The following is a 23,670-nucleotide window of genomic DNA, read 5'->3' as shown; positions in this document are numbered from 1 at the left end:
GGTCTGAAACAGATCTTTCCCTAGAGCTTTTAGAGGGAGCTTGGCCCTGCCAAAGATCTTTCCCTAGTGCTTTTTTTTTTTTTTCTGTGTAATTCAAAATATTTATTTTCCACTATATCACACCACTTTTGATTTAAAAGACTGAACTAAATGCACACATTTGTGAACAGAGGGGAAAACAAAGAAATGGTGGATGACTCCCAGATTTCTGACCTGTAAAAAGAGTAATGCTCAGTCTGCTACAGAAAATGGGTGCCAAGGGAAAGAACAAGTTAGTTTCTGTTCCCTAGTACTTTTAGAGGGAGTGCGGCCCTGCCAACGCCTCGATCTCAGACTTCTAGCTCCAGGACTGAGATAATAAATCCTGTTGTTTGAGGCACTCAGTTTGTGGTACTTTTTTATGGCAGCCCTAGGAAACTGATACGTGTCCCAAGCAAGACTTTCTTGTTTTTGGACAGTGCTTTGGGATACAGACTCCGAGACAAAGATTTGCACTCAAGAGTTTCATTAGGAATGCTCTTTGGAAAAACGCTGGAGCAGGATTGGGCAGTGGGAAAAGGTAAACTACAAGGTGGTTGCAACAGAGGCCTCCTACAGAATTTATGGGAAACTGGGCCTGGGATGGTTCTTCTCAGGTGTGCTAAACTGAGTTTGGGGCCTGGACTTTTGTATCCCCATATGGACAGGTCACTGGAAGCTCTTCAACCCTGGGAAGGGCATCTAACCTTGGACAAGACAGGTCTGTTTAGCTGAGAACAATTCCCAGTGGAATTCCCAGGTCATCTGTGAGCCACCACTAGATCACACACCTGGTAGTTGGGGGAATGAGTGCCTTGGTCCTGAAGGGGAGATCTGGGTGGTGCACCAAAGTATCTACTGCACTATTTGATCATTTTTTTGTTACCAAGATAAAAAATCTCAAATCACATATGCATATTCATAAACTTAATACTTTTAAGTTTACCTTTAGTACTTAAAATAAATTGAGGTAGTGAACTATTCTTAGAGTAAACTAGTATGATATTTATAAAGCCTAGTAGGCCTTGTTATATGGCTCAAGGGAAATAAGTTTTCAGTTTGTGTACGAAAAGGGGAAGTCACTTAAGTCATAGCGGTATAAATTGAGGTGAGGTTGCTGCAGGTGCTGGCCAGTTGAAAGCATTATGGAAGGGGGAAGGGAGATGGTGCATATAAACAGTAGAGAGATCTGAAGAGATCTGGGCAGAGTGCCAGGAAAAAAAAGAAAGTTAATTTTTCTTTGTTTGTTTTTTGATTTTAATTAATGGATTGGAAATACTCTTTACTAAAAATGGTATAGAGTGTTTGCTGTGCCTTCTGAGACGGCCCGCACTCTGTCTATGGAGTGTGTATCTACTTTTACTTTAAACTAAATACCTCCATACCTCTTGGTCTCTCTCCCTCTCACCTTCCTGAGATGGCCCACATTCTGCCTATGGAGTGTTACTATTCTAAGCCATTTTCCCATCTCAGTGAGACAGACCACACTCTCTGTGAAGTGTGTATCTCTCTAGATAAATTTTCTTTTACTTAAAAAAAGAAAAGTGAGACTGGAGCTATTTAGAAGTTGGAGAGAAGGCTCTGGGAATGGTCAGGGAAGTCTTTACAGAGGAGGTTGAACTTAAACTGAACTTTGGAGGATGGCCAGAATTTCCATAGGCCAAAGGTGTTTGTTTCAGATGGTTTTCAGGAAACTGGGATGGGTTTTGAGAATCACTTCGAACGTAGGTGAGAATATTTTAAAGATCTCGCTTTTGCTATCCTTTCACTTTAAATCTTCCTTGTGTATTTGAATCTAAGTGTATCTCCTGTAGTTATCATATAACTGGATCTTATTTTTTTAAATCCAGTTTGACAATCTCTACCTTTGCTTAGATTGCATAATTCGTTCATATTTAATGTCATTAATGATATAATTGGATTTATATTTGTTATTTTATTTTTTGTTTTCTGTGTCTCAAGTTCTTTGTTTCTCTATTTCTCCTTTTATTTCATTAAGTGAATATTCTCTAATATAGCATTTTAATTTCACTAATGATTTTTTCCACTATTTTTATTTTTATTTACTTGGTGGTTTCTCTAGGGCTTACCATATACAGCTTTTTTTTTTAATTGAAGTATAGTTGATGTACAACATTGTGTTAGTTTTGCACAGCAAAGTGATTCAGTTTTATAGATATATATACTCACACTCTTTTTTATATTTTTTTCATTATAGTTTATTATAAGATATTGAATATAGTTCCCTGTGCTATACAGTAGAAGCTTGTTGTTTATCTATTTTATACATAGTAATTTGTATCACCTAATTCCAAACTCCTAATTTATACCTCCGCCCTCCCCACCTTTCCCCTTTGGTAACCATAAGATTGTTTCATAAGTCTATGAGTCTTTTTCTCTTTTGTAAATAAGTTCATTTGTATCATATTTTAGATTCTACATATAAATGATATCAGATGATATTGGTTTTTCTCTGTCTGAATTATTTGACTTAGTATGATAAACTCTAGGTCCATCCATGTTGCTGCGAATACCATACATGTCTTAACTTATCAGCATCAGCTTCAGATTTATACTAACTTAATTTCAGTGAGATATAGAAACATTACTCTCTATAGATTTATTCAATTTCCCCCATTTTTGTGATATTATTGTTATACATATTTCATCTATACATCTATAAATTTAAAAAAGCACAATAATACATTGTTATAATTATTACTTCTTTAGAAACTGATGTACAAGGAAAAGAAGTGTTCCCAAATTTCAGGTTCATTTTCTGGTGTTCTGTCTTAGCCTGCATCTTGACCCAGTAATTCTTCATTCACTTGTTAGCTTGCAGATGCTCGTGAGCAGATGTTTTATACTTGTGAGGTGTAGTTGTCTTCAGTGAAAAGACCCACTTGAATTGTTTTATCTGTCATTGTGAATCAGATGACCCCACTCTGTTTTTTTAAACAAAGGATCAAATCTTTTACTTAATGCTATTCCTCTTACTACTACAACCCCCTTATTTATCAGATATTGAGTTTGCATACTTAGTCTCATGTTTATTTTATAAAAATGAAAAAGAGCTTATTTTATGGCAAATGTTATCCTGCTTTCTTGAACTGATTAAGGGAAAAGTGAGTTCCTAGGCAACTTCCTTATTAAATAAATAATGCAAAATATATCCAGTTTATAGCAGAGAAGATTTCTAGATGTTTATCGCCCAAAAAGGAAGGGAAATCTCTTTCCCTCCATGTTTCTTCTTTGGGAATTTCTCACATTGTTTCAGGTCACTACTGCGTGTCTTAGCTCCGTCAGATATGGGTTCTTTTGTTAAAAGTATGCAGGCAACTTGTAGACAAAATCTCAGTCTCCCACTAGATATGCTATCACTCTGTGTGTGGGTGTACATGTACATATGGGTGTTGTATATTCTTTCTGAAATTATGAGTTTCTACTAATACTGATAGTTCCAATGAAATGTCACATGATCTTTCTCATCTTCCTTATTTCATATTTATATCTCCTTTTTCCCTCAGGGAGAGTTCTGGCTCTCTGTGGTAAGACTCAATAGCAATTTCTACCTATCTGCCAGAGTTATCTGATAGGATTGAGTTTCAGTTGCCCACAGCTGTAATCTGCTTAATAAAGGCCAACTATTCTGTCATTCTTTTTTCCTTTCCCTGTCTCACTTCCCCATTCCTCCTCTACTGGTGCTTCTGAGATTTACCTCCCAACTAAACTACCTGCACTCAAATCTTTCTTTCAGGATGTACTTTGGAGAACTCAGTCTAAGTCACACTCCACCCACCTATGTGCTGACCCCAGTACGGAAAAATGGTCTTGTAAAAACTACCAATATACGAGTTCAAAGCACAACATTACACTAACAATATAGTAAGCAGTATATAGAAAGTAAAACACAGTACAAATTCATTAAGAAAAATTTTACTTTCTCATAATTATCTTTATATTTAAACACTCTGTTCTTCCTTTTTATCATAAAATAGAATTTTATTAATATTAGGTTTATTTACGAGTTAACTTACTGGCTAAAGGAAAGGGGGGAAGGAAGGAAGCAAAGAATGAAGAATGAAGGAAATAAAAAATAAGAATAGGAAGGAAGGAAATTTTAAAAATAAATCTATCTACAGGGCAAATGTTTCTATCTTTAAATGACCTTCGTGAATCATGTCCATTAGCCATATGTCATTTGACCCACAGATCCATTCCTCCAAGGGACAAATGTAGGAGTAAATGAACACTGAAGCTTCATTTAAAAAAATTTTTTAAGTTAAAGTACAGTTGATGTGCAATGTTATATAAGTTACAGGTGTACAATATAGTGCTGTACAATTTTTAAAGATTATACTCCATTTATAGTTATTATAAAATATTGGCTCTATTCTCTGTGTTGTATCATATATCCTTGTAGCTTATTTATACAGAATAGTTTGTACTTCTTAATCTCCTATGCCTGTTGCCTCCCGCCTCACCCCTCTCCCCATTGGTAACCACTAATTTGTTCTCTGAAGCTCTGATTTTGATCTCAGGCAAAAAGAAAGATATATCACATCATTAAATGAGCTACGTTTTTAAAAAAGTTTGATTTTAAAAAAGCCTCTTATTTTTTGCCTGTCATCTCTGGTTTCAGTTTTAGAAAAGAAAGGCATAAACACAGGGGCATTCTCAGATCAGTACCAGCTTAATAAGAACAAATTTCACATGATAAAACATCTCTCAACCTTTTAGAGAACAAAGAATAATGTAGGTCTTTAAGTTTACTGTAGAGATAAAATGAAAACATAATAGAGAAAACTATAAACTCAGTATAAGGAGATCTGTATTTAAAATTAATTATAGTTAAAAAATCAATCGGAAATTTTTAAAAAATCATGGAGTGGTTAGTTATTCACAAAAACATTCACAACAGAGCTCATTACGTATAGTCTACTTCATTTTACTAACAAAAATGATATTATAAGTTAGTGGGAAAGATCCAAATCTCTTAAAGTAGAAATGTCTTTTGATCTTCCGTGTTTGTACAGAAAATGATATCATAATTTCTTTTTGTAGCCTTTTTGATAAAGAACAGAGAGTTCAGTTATTTATGAAGCTATCCTTTAATTCAACCAATGAGTTTAATGGAAATAGTTTCCTATGACCTCCTTTGTCAGGCAGTGAGGTACCCTTTCTCTCCCAGTTAGAGACGTCTTCTTCCTCAAGTCCTTAGCTGTGTCTGGGATTTATGAGTGATTCCATCAGTTGGAAACAAGATGCTGACATTTACCCACTTGACTATCACCTGCCATTTGAACATCTGAAATCCCAGTAACTCACGTGAAGCAATTCTGAGCTTGCCATAGCCACTGGGTTTGCCTGTTGTTTTTACTCAACAAGGGTTAGTTGTCCAACTTCTGCCTGGGTTCTAAAAACAAAAGACCATGATTCAGGTCCTTGCTCTGCCACTACACTTTTGTGAATGAGTGAAGAGAAATTGGATTGTGCAGTAAATAACCCTGGATGTTCTCTCTGGGTTGTCTGGATGAACTAGATGGGGCAGTTCATGTATTTATACTCCACCTTTTTGTTTTGTGCCCCTGTGGCCTTGGAAGATAAAGCCAATTTTGTAACTCAAAAGTCCATGCCCTCTTCATGACACCACGACTCTCTCAATGGTGATTTATTTTAACTGATGCAGCAAACATGTACAGGGGTGTGCTAAAAAGCAAAATTCGACTGAGTAAGTTTGAAGATCTAATTGGCTTTATTAGGCCACTTATGAATTGGGCAGCATCCCAGCTAGCAGCTAGAAGGGAGCTTGGAGAGGTTGTATAGATGGCGAGGAGCTATTAGCAAAAGAAAAGAAAGGATTATTTTTCAGTCAAGACATCTTTTGCAAGGAGAAGGAAAAGGCAAGAGTCTTATCATACAGAATGCCTTTTCCCTTGGGAGGTCGGGGGATAAAGAGGACCCACGTGGCAGATTACTTCACTGGTGTTGACCAGAAAATTCCAGACCTGTTGATTAAGTTTACATTTCTAGTGAAGGTTGAAACTGCAATTAGGTTAGGTATTAAATCTAGGTTTGGTATCACGGGTTTGGTATCACAAGTGATGCCATTTGGAGCCTGTGGTTTTTCTCTTTAAGAAGAGTTAACCCAATAGTGTCTTGGGTATGGGTTGAAAAAATACATAAATTTAACTTCCAAAACAATCCTGTGAGATAAGTATTGTTTTTTCCTTTTTCATAGATATGAAAACTAAAGGTTGAAGAAGTAAAATATCACACCAAAAGCCAGCTGCTTTTGCAAGCATCAGCAGTATCACTAGGTGTACTTCTGCCTTGGGCAGAATGGTCCCTCATTCTCTGTGCATCTTGCAAAGAGATGAGTTAGGTAGGGCTAGGGTGTAGCTGGGTGCATCACAAGACTGTGCTTCGAGAAGGGGATCCCACCCCTTGTTGCTCTCCCTTTTATAGGCCAAGATGAGAGTGGACTTATAAGCAAGGGACACAGAGTCTGGGCTTGGGCATTAAATGGTCTGAGTGTAGGTGCCAGCTGTGAACACTAGCTGTTAGCTCCTGTGGGAAGCTGGTTCGTGGTGCATTCTTCCCAAGAGGGGAGAAAGGAAACCACTGGTGCCACAAGAAGTTCTTTCAGACGCAGCCCCTTCCATCAGTAAGGGAAGAGTGGTTCCCTGTCCCATTTAATACTCACACCCTCTTTTAAGTTCAGAGAGTTGAGGAAGTATTAAATGAGATGATGTGTATAAAAGGATTGAGCAGACTTGGTACCTAGTTGAGAGCTTTCATTTTCATGCATATCTGGGCTGTTCTTTGCTTCCTTATTCTGGTGAGTTTCTTTTTAGTTTTTTTCAGAGTGTATCTGTAATTTGGAGGGATGTAGTGAACAAGTCAGTCATTCCAGAGTAGCATTCAAATACCACCCCTTCCATCTCCCACTTCCTCAGCATCTGAGTTAGTGTTGTCATTTCACACAATAGACTTGCTGAATCAAGGGAGCCAGAAAGACTAGGAGAAATTGAGACTTGGAATTAGAAATTCTGCTGAGGTAATGGGTAAATAGAACCCGGCTGAGACGATGACAAGAGCTCTGTTAGGTTGTTGGAGGGGCTCTCTCTCTAGAGGTCTAACTCAAATGACTTCAAGTCCTGGGCAGATAAGCAAATTAATAGAGGCAGGTGTAAAACAATAGAGACTGCCAGAGACTGTGGCAAACTGGAGAACACATTTTTGGTCTAAAGTCATTCATCTGTTAAAATTTCAAATATTGATAATGCCAGACCAAAGGTTAGTGGGCCAAATTTGCCCTGTGGGGCCATCAGTTTGTAACCTCCCCAAGACCTAACAGAACTTAATCTCTAGGGAATGCAACAACAGATAATAGTGGTGAGGCAGAAGAGTTGTCACCTTTGGGAAGGCTCAACCAGATGTGAAAGAGGTGACCTGAGGGTGATGTTATGGCAAGCAGTATGAGGGCAGTAAGCCAGAAGTTAATAGGTTCCAGAAATGAAAGTGGCAAGAGGCAGGCTCAGTCAGAGTCTCCAAGCCCTCTGTGAGCAGAGGGAACAAAACAGAATTCCCGTCCAGGAAGGCCTAGGGTCTGAAGATGGTGATCATCACTGAGAATCAGAACTAGGATGCCAGAAATGGCAAAACCGGGTATTGCTGAATCACTTGCATTTTGAACTAGTAATCCTTAAATCCCTTAAAAGTGTTTTTATGGCTTCTTAAAAATTGATTTTTGAAACTGCTTATTATAGTGAATTTAGAAAATACAGAAAAGCATAATAGAAAAGAACTTTTGAACTCTCCTACTGAAGGGAACAGCACTGTTTCCAAAACAGGGGGCCAGGCAGGAAATTGAGAGCTTCTACCTCTGAGAAGAGGACCTGAGGATATGACGGCAGGAAACTGGGATAAGAGCTATAAATGAGCCGCCTAGGCTTCATAAATTATCTACAGCAGGACTGATTTCAGACTATTACATATTATTGATCATGATTTTTGGTTTGAAACTGTTGTAGTTAAGAACCAGAATATAAAACCTAGCTCTTGAATAGTTAGCTCTTCAGTATCCATAAAATAATTTAATTTTTTTTAGGAGTTGTGAATTCTCAGGATGTCAACTATCATACTTTCACTAAAATGCATGTTCTAAATTCCTTTTTGGAGATAATGGACTATTTTGGATTATATACACTACTGATGTTTCACATCATTGGATTATATTGTCTTAAGAGTAATTTTGGTTTCACTAAACGCATGTATAGAAGAGTGTAAATCTTTTTTGGTCTTCAACTACTGGCCTGTTTTATATGATAGTTTTGTGTCACTATACATGCTTTCAGTATAGGAGTACTTCCAGGGTAACAAGTCATCAAGACTACAACTATGTTCCTTAGGCCAAAATTAATTGTTGTCAGCTGGTATGTTACCATATTGAATTCTAATTCTTGAGTTTGTATTCAAAAGATATGATTTGAATGTAAGACTGATTTTGTACAAAAAAAGATATTTTAGAAGAGAAACATGATACTTAAAAGAGAAAATTTTAACTTGTGATTCTCTGGGCTAGTCTTAAACTGCACTGACATTTCTTCTAAAATTAAAAAAAACTCATCCATGTAATGGTATTTTCACTGACTAGGGGCTTTGTGTATAACATGTCTCAAAATATAAAATGTAAGATTTCCCATCTGTGACTGCCACGAGTCCACTCAAGCATTGTAACATCTGATATGCTAACATTATTTGTATATTTAGTTTTTCTTTAAACTTCCTCTTTTTTTGGCATTAGCCACATCTGCTTCAGCAGTTTTGTGATTTTTAAACTTCCTTCTGCAAAACCGTTTTAAAATCATGAATTAACTCTTTGAAACTTGAAAAAAAAAAGTAGTAAAGGTGGTAAGAAATTGAATTATAAACATTCTGAAGAGAATTTATGCCTGGCATATTTTGTTCATAGGTTTTAGCTCAAGGTATTTATGTAGTAGAAATGATCTACAGTGGTAAACATCTCTAGCTGAATCATCAGCGAATGTTTAATGGATTAGTTAAGAAACAGCACCTCAGGAAATACAAATTCTAATCTTAGATCTTTCTGATATAATTTCATGGTGTCAAGGCATTCATTTCACTCCAAGTTATCTCTATTTTGTATTTTGTAAAATTGGGTAAATTATTAACAAATATCCACTTAACAGTGTAGAAAAAAATTAAAGTTTTATGGTTATCACAGAAAGAGAAACAGCCCCAGAGTTAGAAGATCTGGCTTTTAAGCATAGTCTTGCCACTTGAAATAGCCATTTTAATTTAGACAAGCCACTTCATTTTTAGACGCAGTCATTTTCCCTTATCTGTCAAATAGAGATAAAAGTATATTATTTACCTTGTAAGGCTGTGAGGAAGAACAAAATGAAATAATGTTGGTAAAGAGACTTTATAAAGTGCTATATATATGTAAATTATAATTTCAGAAATAACACCAGGGCTTTGCTAGTACCATCTGCTTTAGCATGAAATTCAGTATAATGCCACTCTATTAGAAACTGTTCAGAGAGGTATGGCAGTGGCAAAGCTATATCGTGTTCATCTTTGCAGGAATTTTGAGGTTGGTATTATAATGAAATTCAAAAGATATTTATTTTAGAATTATGTTTCTATTAAATATATGTGTATGTGCTATTTTAATGATTTACATTTGTTTTGAGAAATAACAGACTTTCCCCTGCTTACATGTTCTCCATTCCTTTGACTACCAGTCCTGCCCCCATGAACAATGAACTAAAAACAGATATAGAAGCACCAATGGTCACCCTCATGTTCCAGACCTCTTGAAAGTCTATAATACAATCAAAGGGATTTGAAAAGATCTACGGAGCTAGCTGTAGTTAAAGCTACATATAGCACAATGATGGCTTGTTTTATTTGCTGCCCCTTCTGAATCAGGCAGACGTGTGATATTTCAAGGGAATAGTAGAAATCTTTGACTTTTTTTTTAAAGTCAAAAGTGCATTTAATAACATGATAAATATAATTAACACTGCTGTATGTTGTATATGGAAGTTGTTAAGAAAGTAAATCCTAAGAAAAAATTTTTTCTTCTTCATCACAAGAAAAAAAAATATTTCTTTAATTTTCTATCTATATGAGATGATGAATGTTCACTAAACTTACCATGTTAATCATTTCATGATGTAAGTCAAATCATTAGGCTGTATACGTTGAACTTACACAGTGCTATATGTCAATTATATCTCAATAAAACTGGAAGGAAAAAAGCACATTTAATATATCCATCCCTGTTTTCTCCCTAGTATTCCAGATTCTTATAGCCAGCTGTATACTTGATATCTCTACATTAATTTCAGTATTGGTAAGTGAAACACTGCATAGACAAAACAGAATACTTGACACCTGTCTCCCCCAAACACATTTATCACCTGTCTTCCCTAACTCAATGATCTCAATTGATGACACCATTATCACTCAGTTACTTCAATCAGTAATCCCCTAAATGTTTGCTGGGCCACACAGAGACAACGGGACACAGAGAGGAATTTTGTGTGTGTGTGTGTGTGTGTGCACGTGCTTTCTAAGATATTGAAGTATTTTAATTTTTTAAGTTGAGGTATGTTGACTTATAATATTATATAAGTTTCAGGTGTACAACATAGTGATTCACAATTTTTAAAGATTATAATCCGTTTGTAGTTATTACAAAATATTGGCTATATTTTTTCCTGTGTTGTACAATATATTGTAGCTTTTTAATTTTATACATAGTAGTTTGTACCTCATAATCCTCTGCCCTTATCTTCCTCCTCTCCCCTTCCATTTCCTCACTGATAACCACTAGTTTGTTTTCTATATCTGTGAGTCTGTTTCTTTTTTGATATATTCACTTTTTAAAAAATTTTTTAGATTCCATATATAAATGATATCATACAGTATTTGTCTTTCTGTGGCTTATTTTACTAAGCATAATACATTACCTCCAAGTGCATCTATGTTGTTGCAAATGGCAAAATTTTTTATGGCTGAGTAGTATTCCATTGTTTATATATACATCTTCTTTATTCATTCATCTGTTGATGGACACTTAGGTTGCTTCCTCATTTTGACTATTGTAAATTATTCTGCTATGAGCACTGGAGTGCATACATCTTTTAGAATTGATGTTTTCATTTTCTTTTCTTTGTATATATACTCAGGAGTAGAACTGCTGGATCAAATGGTAGTTCTATTTTTAGTTTATTGAGCAAACTCCATACTGTTTCCTACAAGGACTGCACCAATTTACATTCCCACCAAGAGTGTACAGGGGTTCCCTTTTCTCTCTGCATCTTTGCCAACATTTGTTATTTGTGGTCTTTTTGGTAATAGCACAGAGGTGAATTTCAATAAGCAGACTTTGCTAGTTTCCTTCCTGTCTACATACCTAATTCATACTATGGTTATCTACGGTGTGGCTCCTTTCCTGGAACAGGTCCTCTACATTCTTTAGGCAGTTAGGGGGAAGGTCAAATTTTCTTCCTGAGTCTTTTGGGCCTTCATTGTTTTCAGCTTGGAAATAATCAACATGCTAAAATAGAAATTTTTTGTGGCAAATTTTGTTCTCCTGCAGTGCCTTTAAGAAAAGACACGAATGGAAGTAGGGACTTGGCCCTGTCTACCACTGCCTTGCTGTCAGATCTTTCATTAGTAACAAAATGTCTGGTCCTCAGCTTTCTTAGCTGTAAAATAAATAGGTTATAGGCGATTATCTCTGAGAAATCCAGTGGTTCTAGAATTGCATAATTCTATGATATGATTTCTGCTTCTGTATTTTCACCTCAGGATGAGTTCTAGCACCATTTTGAAGCTCCTTGTTAATGGATGGGCTCACTACATCAAAGACAGGGTGATAAGAGGCACAGTTCTTGAGCTCCATGTCCTCACAGGTTACTAAAGGAGCTCACGTACAGGGTTTCTGCTTTGGGCAAAGCAGATGAGCAACACCCATTCCCTCTCTGCTCAAGAATTTCGGCTGTATATGGTGACTATGGAACTTCAACTTTGAAAACCGAAAGTCACTCAATAATTGCATTTGCAACATATTCCCTCAAGGATATTTAAGGATGAAGAGCAAAATATAACTGCCAGGATTCTTACAAGCAAAATTCCTATTTCCCTCTATACTTTAATTCAGAACACAGAGTGATTTAAAGGAGAGCTAGGGTGAGGGAATATGATTTTTAGATATTTGCTCAAACGAGGAATTGCCAACAGATATGTTAGATTAAGATGCCCTGGGACACAAAGCTATCAGGAGGAAGGCGTTATTCCTCAAGAAATTTCAAGGTTGAGATTTTGTCTGTCATCTTTCCAGGCAATTGCAGAAGTAAAAAAAACATTTAATATAGCTCTTTGTCTGTCAGCAGGGGAGGGAGGTAGGAAGAGAAGGATGAGATGGTTCTTCTTACTGGTAATAAAAATGGTCTGGGATGATACTGAGTCAATCTAGAGTGATATTAAAAATATTTAATAATCAATACCACATAGTGCCCAACTGTACAATCAGAATGGATGCAAACAGCAGGGCTGGATCAGGGTCCTAGAACAGGGTCCTACTGTGCCAAGTTTAACTCTTTGGTTGCTTGATCAAGAGTAGGGAAGGTTGGGCTCCAGGTAGCAGATATTGTAAACCAGCATTTTAAGAATGGATATGACTATATGTACACACATTGGCTGGTGATCAGGTCTGCACTCAATGGTTCCAAATATAACTCCTCCAAATCTATCCTTCCTCTATGTCAATAATACTTACAAGTTAAAGGCAAATGACCCTTCTTTATGGCTGAGAAGGTAGTGGTAAGATTTTATTAGGTGTTTTACAATTTCATTATGTTGGTTGGTTTTGGCATGCAAATGTTTATGTAACTATATAAACATTTTTCCTTTATGATTTTGTTGCATTGCTTTTTTGTTTATAAAGACCTTCCTCAAACAGATATTAGCTAAATATTAAGCTATATTTCTCTGAGTTTATTGAAGATACGATTTTAAAATTCAACTATTTATTTGCTACTTGTTTTATTATAGTTGGCTTAGTTGTGTCTTTTGGCTGGACACCCACTAAATGGGAAACCCAGTTTTCAGATACAGGAATATTGCTAAATAATGGTGATATTAATCTGGCTTTAAGTTTGACATTGTTGGCAATGCTTCTTTATCATCTTTAAAGTTCAACATAGGCAGATACCAGCTGTATCCTTCTACCTCCAGTTCACTAAAAAATTTTTAATGTGAATTGTTCTATTTAAAACATGGCCGTTTATTTTCTCTATAATGCATTTTTTAGCATTTATTAAGATTATCATACGAATTTTCTTATTGGACCTACTACACAATGAATTTTATATGGAGATTTCCTAGTATGAAATAAGTCTCCAATTTCCCTGATAAAATCTGCTTGATTGTAGTTGAAGATTCAATTAATTACTGCTAAAGACAGTTGGCTAACATTTTACTTACATTTTTGTTATATTCATAAATATGAATGGTCTTTTCTTGTGTACTATTTTTGTCAAGTTTTTGGTATCAGCATTTTGCTAGCTGCATAAAACAAACTGAATAGTTTTCCTGTTTTTCAATACCAATTTTAATCACAAAAACAATTCAGTCTTTGAATGTTTGAAATTATGCAGTTGTAGACTCATTTGAGCCTGGAGTATAGTGGAGGCATTTCTTTAGTAACTTTTTCATGGTATTTGTCTATTCAGAGCATACATTTTTCTCTTGTCAAAATTTGAAATTAAAATTTCCAGAAAATCAGCAGGAGTGCCAGTGGTCTTGATAGATTGAGTTAATAGAAAGTACTGGATTTGAAAGTAGCCCAGTACCTTCTCAGTTCATCTTTGTACCCAATATATTTGACTTCTTGAACTACTTACATCTATTTAGTACTTTGTATAAGGAGATGGACAAATAACTTAGCATTGGACATGTTTGTTAATCATTCCAATTTATAAATTTTCTAACAGTTACTATGTGATGTTGCCCTAGTTACTTCATCTCTTTATGCTTCAGTTTCTTTCACTGTAAAGTGGAGATAATCATAATGTTCACCTCATAGGATTGTTGCTAAGGTTTTATGAGATGGCATGTAAAGTGCTTATTAGTATAGTGACTAACAAATTTTAAAATTTTTAATAAATGTGCTTTTTTCTAAGATTAAACTATTAATGAACTATTAATGAAATCATATTTTTATAGACTAACTAAACTATTATATCTGCCAAGTTCTTGGTAGATGTTTAGACATTCTAGTTTTAATCATTCTGCATCATATTTTTTCTGTTTGATTTTAACATTTACTTGTTGCCTCATCTCAACATCCAACAGAATTTAGGACTAAAAAAAGAACAAAACACAAGGGAAAGGACAGTGACAGTAGTGTTGGGGCACAGGGCAGGCTAGAAGGACATGCAAAAAGGACACTTTGACCCTCAAAGCAGAAAATAAGCCTCTCATATGAAAGATGCATTCCTCACATCTGGAGGAAGAAGGACATTCTTATCACCAGAAATAGGAAATTCAGGGTAGAGAAGCCTATATAAATAAATCTGTTACTTTAATTTACTACCCCAAGCCCAAACTATTTAGATTCTGCACTAATTAAGCACCCAAAGCCTGTTTCTTTATCCTGTCAATTCCTCACAAATGTATTGCTTCTTCTTCTAACAAGTATAAAAGCTGCCTGCTTTGGCCACTTCCCAGGTCTCACTTCAATGAGATCTCCATATAGATTAATTAAAATTGTTTTTCTTCTGTTGACCCATCTTGTGTCTTTTGTTATTAGTCCAGTCACAAGAACCCAAGAAGGGTAGAGGAAATTTCTTGCTCCCCAACAATAGTAACAAATTACTGTCATGGTGAAAATGTTCCCTCAAATAGGACTTTAGTACATTAAACAACAACAATAAAACTAAAACAAACAAACAAACAAACAAAAAAACCCAAACCAAAAAACTATATCAGCTAACAAAAGCAAAGATTGACAATTCTAAAAGATGGAGGAGAAAAATCTTCATTACATTCTTTTCTTAATGAGAAAAATAACTATTTTAGGTAAATTGCAATGGTTCTTATCTTTGGTGCTCATCTGGACTACCCAGAGAGTTACAGATTCTGCTTCATTAGGTTTGAGGTAGAAACTTGGGCTTTATCAAAAAGTGATGAATATTCCAAAGAGGATTCTAATCACCCCTGCCTAGGAGGAAGAGATTTCCCTGTACCTTCTAGGTGCCTCTGGTTGGTCTAGGAACTAAACTGACATGAGGAGATTAACAGGAGAAAAATCAAACAAAAGTTTAATAACATATATACATGGGAGATATTCATGATTGAGTAACTTCCCAAAATGGCTAAACCCCTCACCTTAAGTACCAGTTTCAGCTAAAAACGTTGGAGGATATTGGAGGCAGTGCTTTGGGATTTCAAATGGGAGGAAGGCAATTGACTTTGAGGTAGAAAAGCAGATGTTTGGTAAACAAATGTTTGGTGGGCTATGCAGAGCCAATGGGACACAGGAGTGTTAACAAACAGACTTTGCTGGGTTCTTCCCTGTCTACCACCCCTAGTTCATACTGTAGTCATCTATGGTGATAGCTCGCTTCCTGGAACAAGTCCTGTATCTACATTCTTTCAGGCAGGGGAAAGGTCAAAGTTTCTTCTTGAGTCTTTTGGGCCTTTATCTTTGTCTGTTTGTTTGTTTTAATTTGAAATAATCTGCATGTTAAAGAGACATTTTAGGGTAGAAAATTATTTTCCTACCCTAATAAATATCCAAGTTAATTAAACCTAAACTTTTTAGAAAACATGAAAGCAAAACTGCACAGGTAGGAAATAGGTAAATTAGAGTAGATCCCTGAAGAAATTCAGGCAGAAAAACAAGGACATTTTTATATAGAGTTGTGTCAGGAAAATTAAAGAAAAAGACAAGCATTATACCAATGTTATAACTAATGAAGACATGGTGCAGGTGATCTGGGAGAGAAGCTGGTTTAAAGACATGAATCTGTGAATGAAGGCCTTGCCCTGAGGAAAGGAGTCTCAACCCCTTCACTGGAGTCAGAGGGAGCATCATAGGGTCCAGTGACTTGGGCTCAGGCAGAGGCAATCACCCCTGTCATCAGCAGGGTCACATAGAACAATTTATGTCAAAATAATCGTGACAGATGTACTTAGGAACCTGCATTAAATATAAGAATCATTAGACTCACTACTAATTCATATAAAAAAGATCCAAAATACATTCTTAAGGAAAGGCAATCAAAGGAAATCGAGGAGTGGAATGAATAGAAACCATCTTCTACTTTATATTACTTGATATTAATCATACCTTTTAATACTCTTATATCTAGTTGTTAATGTTCCAAATTCTTTCTAAATATGTGATTTACATGGCCCTTGTGCAGATCATTGGTAAGATACAGGAAAAATACACTTACAGAGACCTCTAATTCTAGCACCTTGATGTGAGTATCAGTAATACTTTTGGTATACATATTTCCTCTTCCTTTTTCATGTGAAGTCTGTGTGAACTGCATCCGTGAATTTAGATGTACAAATATGGAAGGCAAGATTTGGCCCTCAAGACCTGCACCCCCGGTGTTATGCCTGTGACTGTTACTTTACACTCACTCTGCATAGCAAAAGGGCATTAAGGTTGCAGATGGAATGAGGTTGTTAATCAGATGACTTTAAAACAGGGAGATTATCCTGGTTTATCTGGGTGGAAATGGAAATGGAAAAGGAAGGTCAGAGAGATGTGACTATGGAAGAAGAGGCATGAAATCCTGAAAGAGATTCAAAACCGGCCATTACTGGCTTTGAAGATAGAGAAAGGGGTCATGAACCAGCATGAGTTCAGAACATGCCACCCCCCACATATATGCCTTTTTGGCATATCAACTCTTCAGTTTAAGGTACGTGAAAAACAGCAAATACAAGATAACCACTCTGACCTTACTTTTTTTTTTCAAAGGCAGGAGGTGAAATTCCTATATGAAAGATACCCTACCTATTCCAGAAGGAAGGTACATTCTAATCATCAAGGACAGGAAGTTGAGATCAAGAGAATGTTATACAAACAGACCTTGTTAAAATAAGTGTTATCTTCCTTTAGCTTGCCCGCAGAGTTGAGTCACTTCTCCACAACTGCCTCTTTGTTCAGCCTCATATAAAAACAAGTTGGTTGCACAATATCTTTGGATCTTTATTCCTTATGAAGGTTCCCATGTGACAAAAACACTTGTATTATACAGTAAATTTGTATTCTTTTCTACTATTTTCTCCTTTTGATCTGTCTTACGTCAATTTAATTCTCAGGCCCATCCAAAAATAACCTGTTGGGGAAGTGGGTATTTCTCCCTCTACCTTTCTTGAATTTTTGTGACTGGACTAATAATAAAATTGATACAAGACAGATTAACAGAAGAAAAAGAAAGAATTTTAATTCATGTGCATGGAGGTCCCACAGAAATGGAACATAAGAAGTGGCCAAAGCGGGCAGTTTTTATACTTCTGTAAAAGAAAAATACTGCAAACCATATCGGTAAACAAAGAATGCTGAAGCCATCAAGTCATCAGCCACTGCTGCCACCCCCCAGTGAAGACAAGCCTGCAGCCCGGCCTCTGCAGCCACTTACAATGGTGTACTCTGAGGGGACTCAAAATAATAAAGGACAAGATACTGGCCCTAGATAGCTAGATGCTTGTCAAAGGAATGAATTCAGTGAGCCCAAATGTTTGCTTCCTCCCGTACATAGAAAAGCACTAAATTCTTTAAGTTGAGATGTCTGGTTTTCTTTAGATAACAAGTAATCTTTTACTGTTCTGACTACCTGGTCTTTGCTGTAAAGCTCCTATATATCCTAGCTCCTCCCCTATCTCTTCAGAGCAGTCCCTCAGAGTGATCTGAGAGGCTGTCATCCCGGCTCAAGTCCTTCTGACAAATGAAACAACTGTCAACTTTTAGGCTGTGAATTTATTTTAGTCCACACTTCTTAGATGAAGAAACAATACATGTGTGAGGAACTGACAGGACAAAGAAACTTAGATTTGGGATGCCCAATTAGTGAATAATTTAAATAGAGTTTGGGCTTGGGGTAGTAAATTAAAGAAGTAACAAGGTTTGTTTATATAGGCTTGTAGGTCTGAATTCTTAATCTTTGGTGGTAAGGGTGTCCTACTACCTTCAGATGCAAAGAGTGTAGCTTTCACATGAGAGATATGTATTCTACTTCCAGGAAGAAAGAAAGAAGGGTTGGGGTATCCCTCTTTCTTTCTTTCTCTCTTTCTATCTCCCTTTCTTTCTTTCTCTCATTTTCTTACTTTCTTTCTCTCATTTTCTTTCTCTTTCTTTCTTTCTTTCTCTCTTTCTCTCTCTCTTCTTTCTCTCTTTCTCTTTCTCTCTCTCCCTCCCTCCTTCTCCTTCCCTCCTCCTCCCTCCCTCTTTCTTTCTCTCATTGTCTTTCTTTTCCTTTCTTTCTTTCTCTTTCTCTCTTTCTTTCTCTTTCTCTCTCTCTTTCTCTCTTCTCTGTCTCCCTCCCTCTCCCTCCCTCTCCCTCCTCCTCTTTCTTTCTTTCTTCCTTTCCTTCTTTCTTTCTTTCTCTTTCTTTCTTACAAAGAGACTTTATTCTTTCACAGTGCTGGAGGTGGGAAGTCTAAGATCCAGATGTCAGCATGGAAGGTTCCTTCTGAGGCTGTGAGACTGTTTCAGACTCTCTCTGGGCTTCTGGTGCCTGCTGGTAACCCTGGGTATTCCTTGGCTCCTAGAATTATCACTTCCATCTCTGCCTTCATCCTTACATGGCATTCTTTGTATGTATGTGCTGGGTCCAAATTTCCCAGTTCTGTAGGTCTGAAGTCCAAAATGGGTCTCACTGGACTAAAATCAAGGTGTCAGCAGGGTCAAGCTCCTTCTGGAGGGATATATCTATATATAAGCTAGGTCAACAACAAGTTTCTTCTGTGTAGGACAGGGAACTATATTCAATATCTTATAGTAACCTATAGTGACAAAGAATATGAAAATGAATATATGTATGCATATTTATGACTGAAGCATTATGCTGTATACCAGAAATTGACACAATTATAAATTAAGAAAAATGAATGATGAAAAATTACAAATGAATGATAAATTCAAATTTATCTTAGTACATACAGTTTTGAAAACTTAAGAAGCTTGGAACACTGTGCCTTGGATATAGCAATAAATATAATTTGCAAAGTAAAAAAGAAAAAGAAAAAAACTGAATTCTGCCAACAACCTGAATGATGAGCAAGGAAATGGATTCTCTCTTAGAGCCTTCAAAGGAATGCAGACTGCCACCACCTGGATTTTACCCCTATGAGATATTGTCAGATTTGTGACATACAGAACTGTAAGATAATAAATATGTATTCTTTTAAACCACTAAATTTGTGATAATTCATTACAGCAGCAATAGGAAACTAATACAGCAAGGAATATTTTATTTTTATTTCATTTAAATCAAAGTTTATCCAGTACTGAATCCTTATTCTGCTGGGCTGGCAGGGCATTCAATCCCAGACATTACTGAGGCCCTTTTCCCTACATGCAAGGTCCCAAGGATCTTACCATGGGCCAAAATATAAGTGAGGCCCTCAGACCTGTCAACCACTTGCTACCAATGAGATGCCATTTCCCCTGCTTTCCTGGTCCTATGTATTCTGATGGCAGCAGCAGGATCTTCACAAAGCCAGGAAACCTGGGGTCTAGGGTTCATCCCCTCTAGGCAAACAGGAAGTCATCCCCTCATTCCTCCAATCTGGATGTTGCATCATTACCTGTGAGCACTGTGAGGGTGGGGTTTCGGTTACCCTTTGTCCCCTTCCCAGTTAAGGACATCTTTCCTTTAACAGTCTTAAGTTTTTGCTTTTACTCCAAGGACACTTACTCATCTTATCACTAACACACATGTGCACACATCAGGCCGAATACTGAGGTTATCTCTAACCAGTTTTTACCTCTCAAACTCCCCTGAGGCAAAGAAGCATAATATTCTGCTTACTAGGAGTTGGGAGATAAATAAAATATAAATTAACATGTCAGTAGATTATTTTGCAACATTGATGCACTAGTAAGTGGACTGTATCCCTTAAAGGAACTTTTGCTCAACTTCTTGGTGCCTTGGTATTTCTCAGAGGTTTAGTTTGATACCAGGGTTTGTCCCAGCTTGGTGAGCTCACATAAAGTAGCAGCTGGCAGGGTAGATGATATATTTCCTTAGGCTTCTCAAGGTCAGGGCTCATAAACCTGGATACTGGGTGAATTTCTTGCTTTCTAGAGGGGAAAATGACTCTCTTTTCTCCCAAGTCCGGCTGTATTCCTCCTACTTGGGAGTTTTCTTTGGTTCTGGTCAACCTCTGGGAGAATGGGCTATAGAGAAGCAAGGATGGAGCAAGGGAACCTTTATGTGTCTATGGTAATATTCTAGACAAGAGATGACAGGGGCTTGAATCAGGGCAGAAGTAGTAGGAGAGATAAATGGTTCGATTTTGAACACTTTGATGGGCAGAGCCAGTGATCTGATGTGTGGTGTTAAAGGAGAAAGCCAAATATGTGTCGGTTTGTCAGGACTCCTCTGCCCTCACGTACCTCATAGCTGGGAGTCTGGAGGCACTTTAAATGCCTTAAGAGAACATTTCACATCTAGCAACTTGAGAGTTATGAGTTGATTAATGAGAATTTAATTTTGGTAGTTAAAGAGTTGGTTCTCTAACCTAAATCAGCAGTCATATTTCTTTATTTTCTGATTCATCTCCCTTTCTACAGTCTCTAGGATTTCATTACCTCCGAATTCCAAACGGCATTAAGTTCCAGTTGTTTCTCCCACCCTACATCCATCACTAGGCAAGTTTTCAGCCTTTTTTAAATCCTCCCTTAGAGTACTCCAAAATAAATGATGGGTGCTATTTCCAGAGAAAAATAATGCAGTATAGTTGAAAACAGTAGCCCTGTATTCTACACACAAGATTGATTTGAAGATGACTAAAAACCTAATTGTGAAATAAACCCTTTAAGAAATACAATATTGCTGTATTACTGTTAGTGATAAATCTACTTTTATATTTAATTCTTCATAGCTCTAGAATCAAGATAATTATGATTGCAAAACAACTAACTGGTGAAAACTTTTTTTGTTTAAAATGTTTAATGTTGGTAGAAGTAACAAAGTGTGAAAACGTAAAAAGAATCAGCACCTGTTTAGGGCAAGTAATATTTCCACTTTCTGAAGTGGATTTCATTTTGGCTTTTGAAAAACGGCGGGCTATATTGCTGTTTTCTAGAGCTGTAAAACCTTGGGCAAGGTAGTTATGTTTCTGCTGCTCTTTCTTTCTCTCTTTCTCTCTTTCTCTCTTTCTTTCTTTCTTTCTTTCTCTCTCTCTTTCTTTCTTTCCTTCATCCATGAAATCTCACCTCTCTTACTGCCTCTTGCTTAGAGGCCTCGCGAACAGCTTAAAAACCTCACTTAAACAAATTCTTAGTGTCTAGTGTAAAACAGAATGCTCGATAACGTGATGACGACTAGAAATACCAAGAAGTACAAGACACAAGACACATTCCCATGAAACGGACCAGCAGTGAGCCTGATTTTCAGTCGGTACAACCTCTCCTTTGTCGGCCTGAAACCATCAAGCACATCCGCTGCTGCAGGTGCTGTGCGCGCTCCCAGCTAACTCAACCTGGCCTGCTACGGCGGAATACGGACAGAACTCCATTTTATTTTCACACTAAAGGGGTGAAATTAAGGAAGGCACTTTCAGGTTCGCTATCTATCTGAGGTGTTCTCATAGGAGACTCCTTCACCTGCCCCAGAAACGCCTTCCTAATCTCACCTGCTCCCCAGGATAACCCACACATGCCTTCCTGGTTCTGGGTGAACAGGACACCCCACAACAAAGCGCTCCCTCCTCCGCTGTGGGGCGGGACCTCGGCCCTGGGTGTCGGAGACCCGCCCCCCGTACGCGGCGTGCGTGCGTGCGTGGCGCGCCGCGCGGGCCTGTTTCTCCAGCGTGTGGCGCCCCCCGGCGGCAGCGGGGCCTCAATGTGACAGCCGGACCTGAGCGCCCGCCATGGAGCCGCAGAAAGAGGCGCGAACGTCCACGGACCCCGTCGGGCGGGCGCCTGGGGCCTCGAGGTCTCAGAGGCCCGACGAAGAGGAGCGGCAGGGGGGCGGCGCACCGCCGGCGGCAGCTGCCGTGGACGCGGAGGCGGACGGCGCCAGTGCGGACGGGCTGTGGGAACTACCAGTGGAGCCGGCGGAGCGGAGGCCCGAGTGCAGCCGCTGCAGGTGACTGCCGGGCGGGGGCGGGGACTGAGGCGGGCGAGGGACTTGGTGAGGGTGCTGCAGCGCCCCCTGCCGGGGAGGAGGCTGCTGCGGCTCCGGCCCGGGGAGCGCCGGCTGTGGCATGTCAGCGCTGGGGGGTGTCAGGGTCCGCTGGTTGAGCTTGAACACTGAGAAATACCTGTCACAGCTTTTTAGTAAGAAGCCATTTATCCAGGTTCAGGGTTATTTAGTCTTACTTTCTGCAAGACACTGAGCTGGTCGTGGGAGCCAACATAAGTTCCGCCGTCAAGAAACTTGAGCGCCTGATAGAGGAAATAAGGCGTAATGACAATAATATTTGTAACAGTAAACAAACGAACAAACTAACAAAAATTGGATTAGAGAAGAGAGACAATCAAGGTGGCTATTACAGTAGTTAAATTGTGTTCGAAATTCTGAATTCACCTAGAAGTATTTATTGAACGCCTGCTGTGTGCCAGGCACTGTGCTAGGTTCCTTGGAACTAAGGCGTGGATAAAACAGACGTTGTCTCTGTGCTCGCTGGGGAGCATACAGTCTAATGAGACAACTTATTAACTAACATTAACATCATTTGCCTGATCCAACTTTTAAGTACTTTTCAGGATTACCTCATGGTGTGGGTGTACTTCAGGATTGTGGGGATTGCTTTCCCTGCTTGTTTGAATCTCTTACTATACAAATGTGCTATTATTTTGAGGACCATTTCTCTTGGTTACTAAAGGCCTGCATCTATCACCTGTCTCTCTGTTGCCCTTCCCACCTTTAACTGTTAGATTGTCTCCACTTCCTCACCTGGGAATCAATCTGTAATTTGTCCTCAGATCCTAGGTGCTCTGAAATGGCTGTCACTAAAGTCACCATTAACCTTAATGAGGTAAAATCTAGTGGATCCTTTTCTATTTACTTTTTACTGGACCTCTTGGCGGATTTCTGCAGTTGAAATTCTCACTCCTTGAAACTCTTTTTGGTCTATTTGACTTCTCTGTCCTAGTCTTCTTTGCCTGTTCTGTCAAAACTCTTAATGTTGGGCTTCCTCAAGGTCTTGGTTCTGGATCCTCTTCTCTTTGAACCTCATACATTTCCCACAGGTGATTGTACCAATTTTCATGGGTAAGGTATTACCTCTACCTCAATATCTCTAGCTCAGACCTTTCTCCTGAGCACCAGATTTGTGCCTTCATTTAATCATTGTTTAATGAGTGCTTTGCTAATTACTGGTAATACGGTGGAGTCTTTGTCCCCACAATGTTCAATT

At 37.9% G+C, this 23,670-nt stretch overlaps 1 protein-coding gene across 3 annotated transcripts in view; it reads left to right on the top strand.

The window, feature by feature from the left end:
* Nucleotides 1-23,670, top strand: part of DTWD2 (DTW domain containing 2) — a 150,204-nt gene that overhangs the window by 38,098 nt on the left and 88,436 nt on the right. The window contains exon 1 of one of the 3 annotated variants that reach the window (XM_031448868.2): nt 22,096-22,397. The exons of 1 other annotated variant lie outside the window; for it this stretch is intronic. In XM_031448868.2, the coding sequence (XP_031304728.1) occupies nt 22,180-22,397 (218 nt within the window). In that variant the 5' untranslated portion in view covers nt 22,096-22,179. Of the gene's footprint in view, nt 1-22,095; nt 22,398-23,670 lie in introns of those variants that run through there. One more of the 3 variants, XR_010379541.1, reaches the window with a different exon arrangement.

The sequence above is a fragment of the Camelus dromedarius genome, chromosome 3, assembly GCF_036321535.1.
Source record: "Camelus dromedarius isolate mCamDro1 chromosome 3, mCamDro1.pat, whole genome shotgun sequence".
Lineage (NCBI taxonomy): Eukaryota > Metazoa > Chordata > Mammalia > Artiodactyla > Camelidae > Camelus > Camelus dromedarius.
Note: the sequence above shows the minus strand (reverse complement) of the source record. Positions and strands in the feature narration are given on the sequence as shown.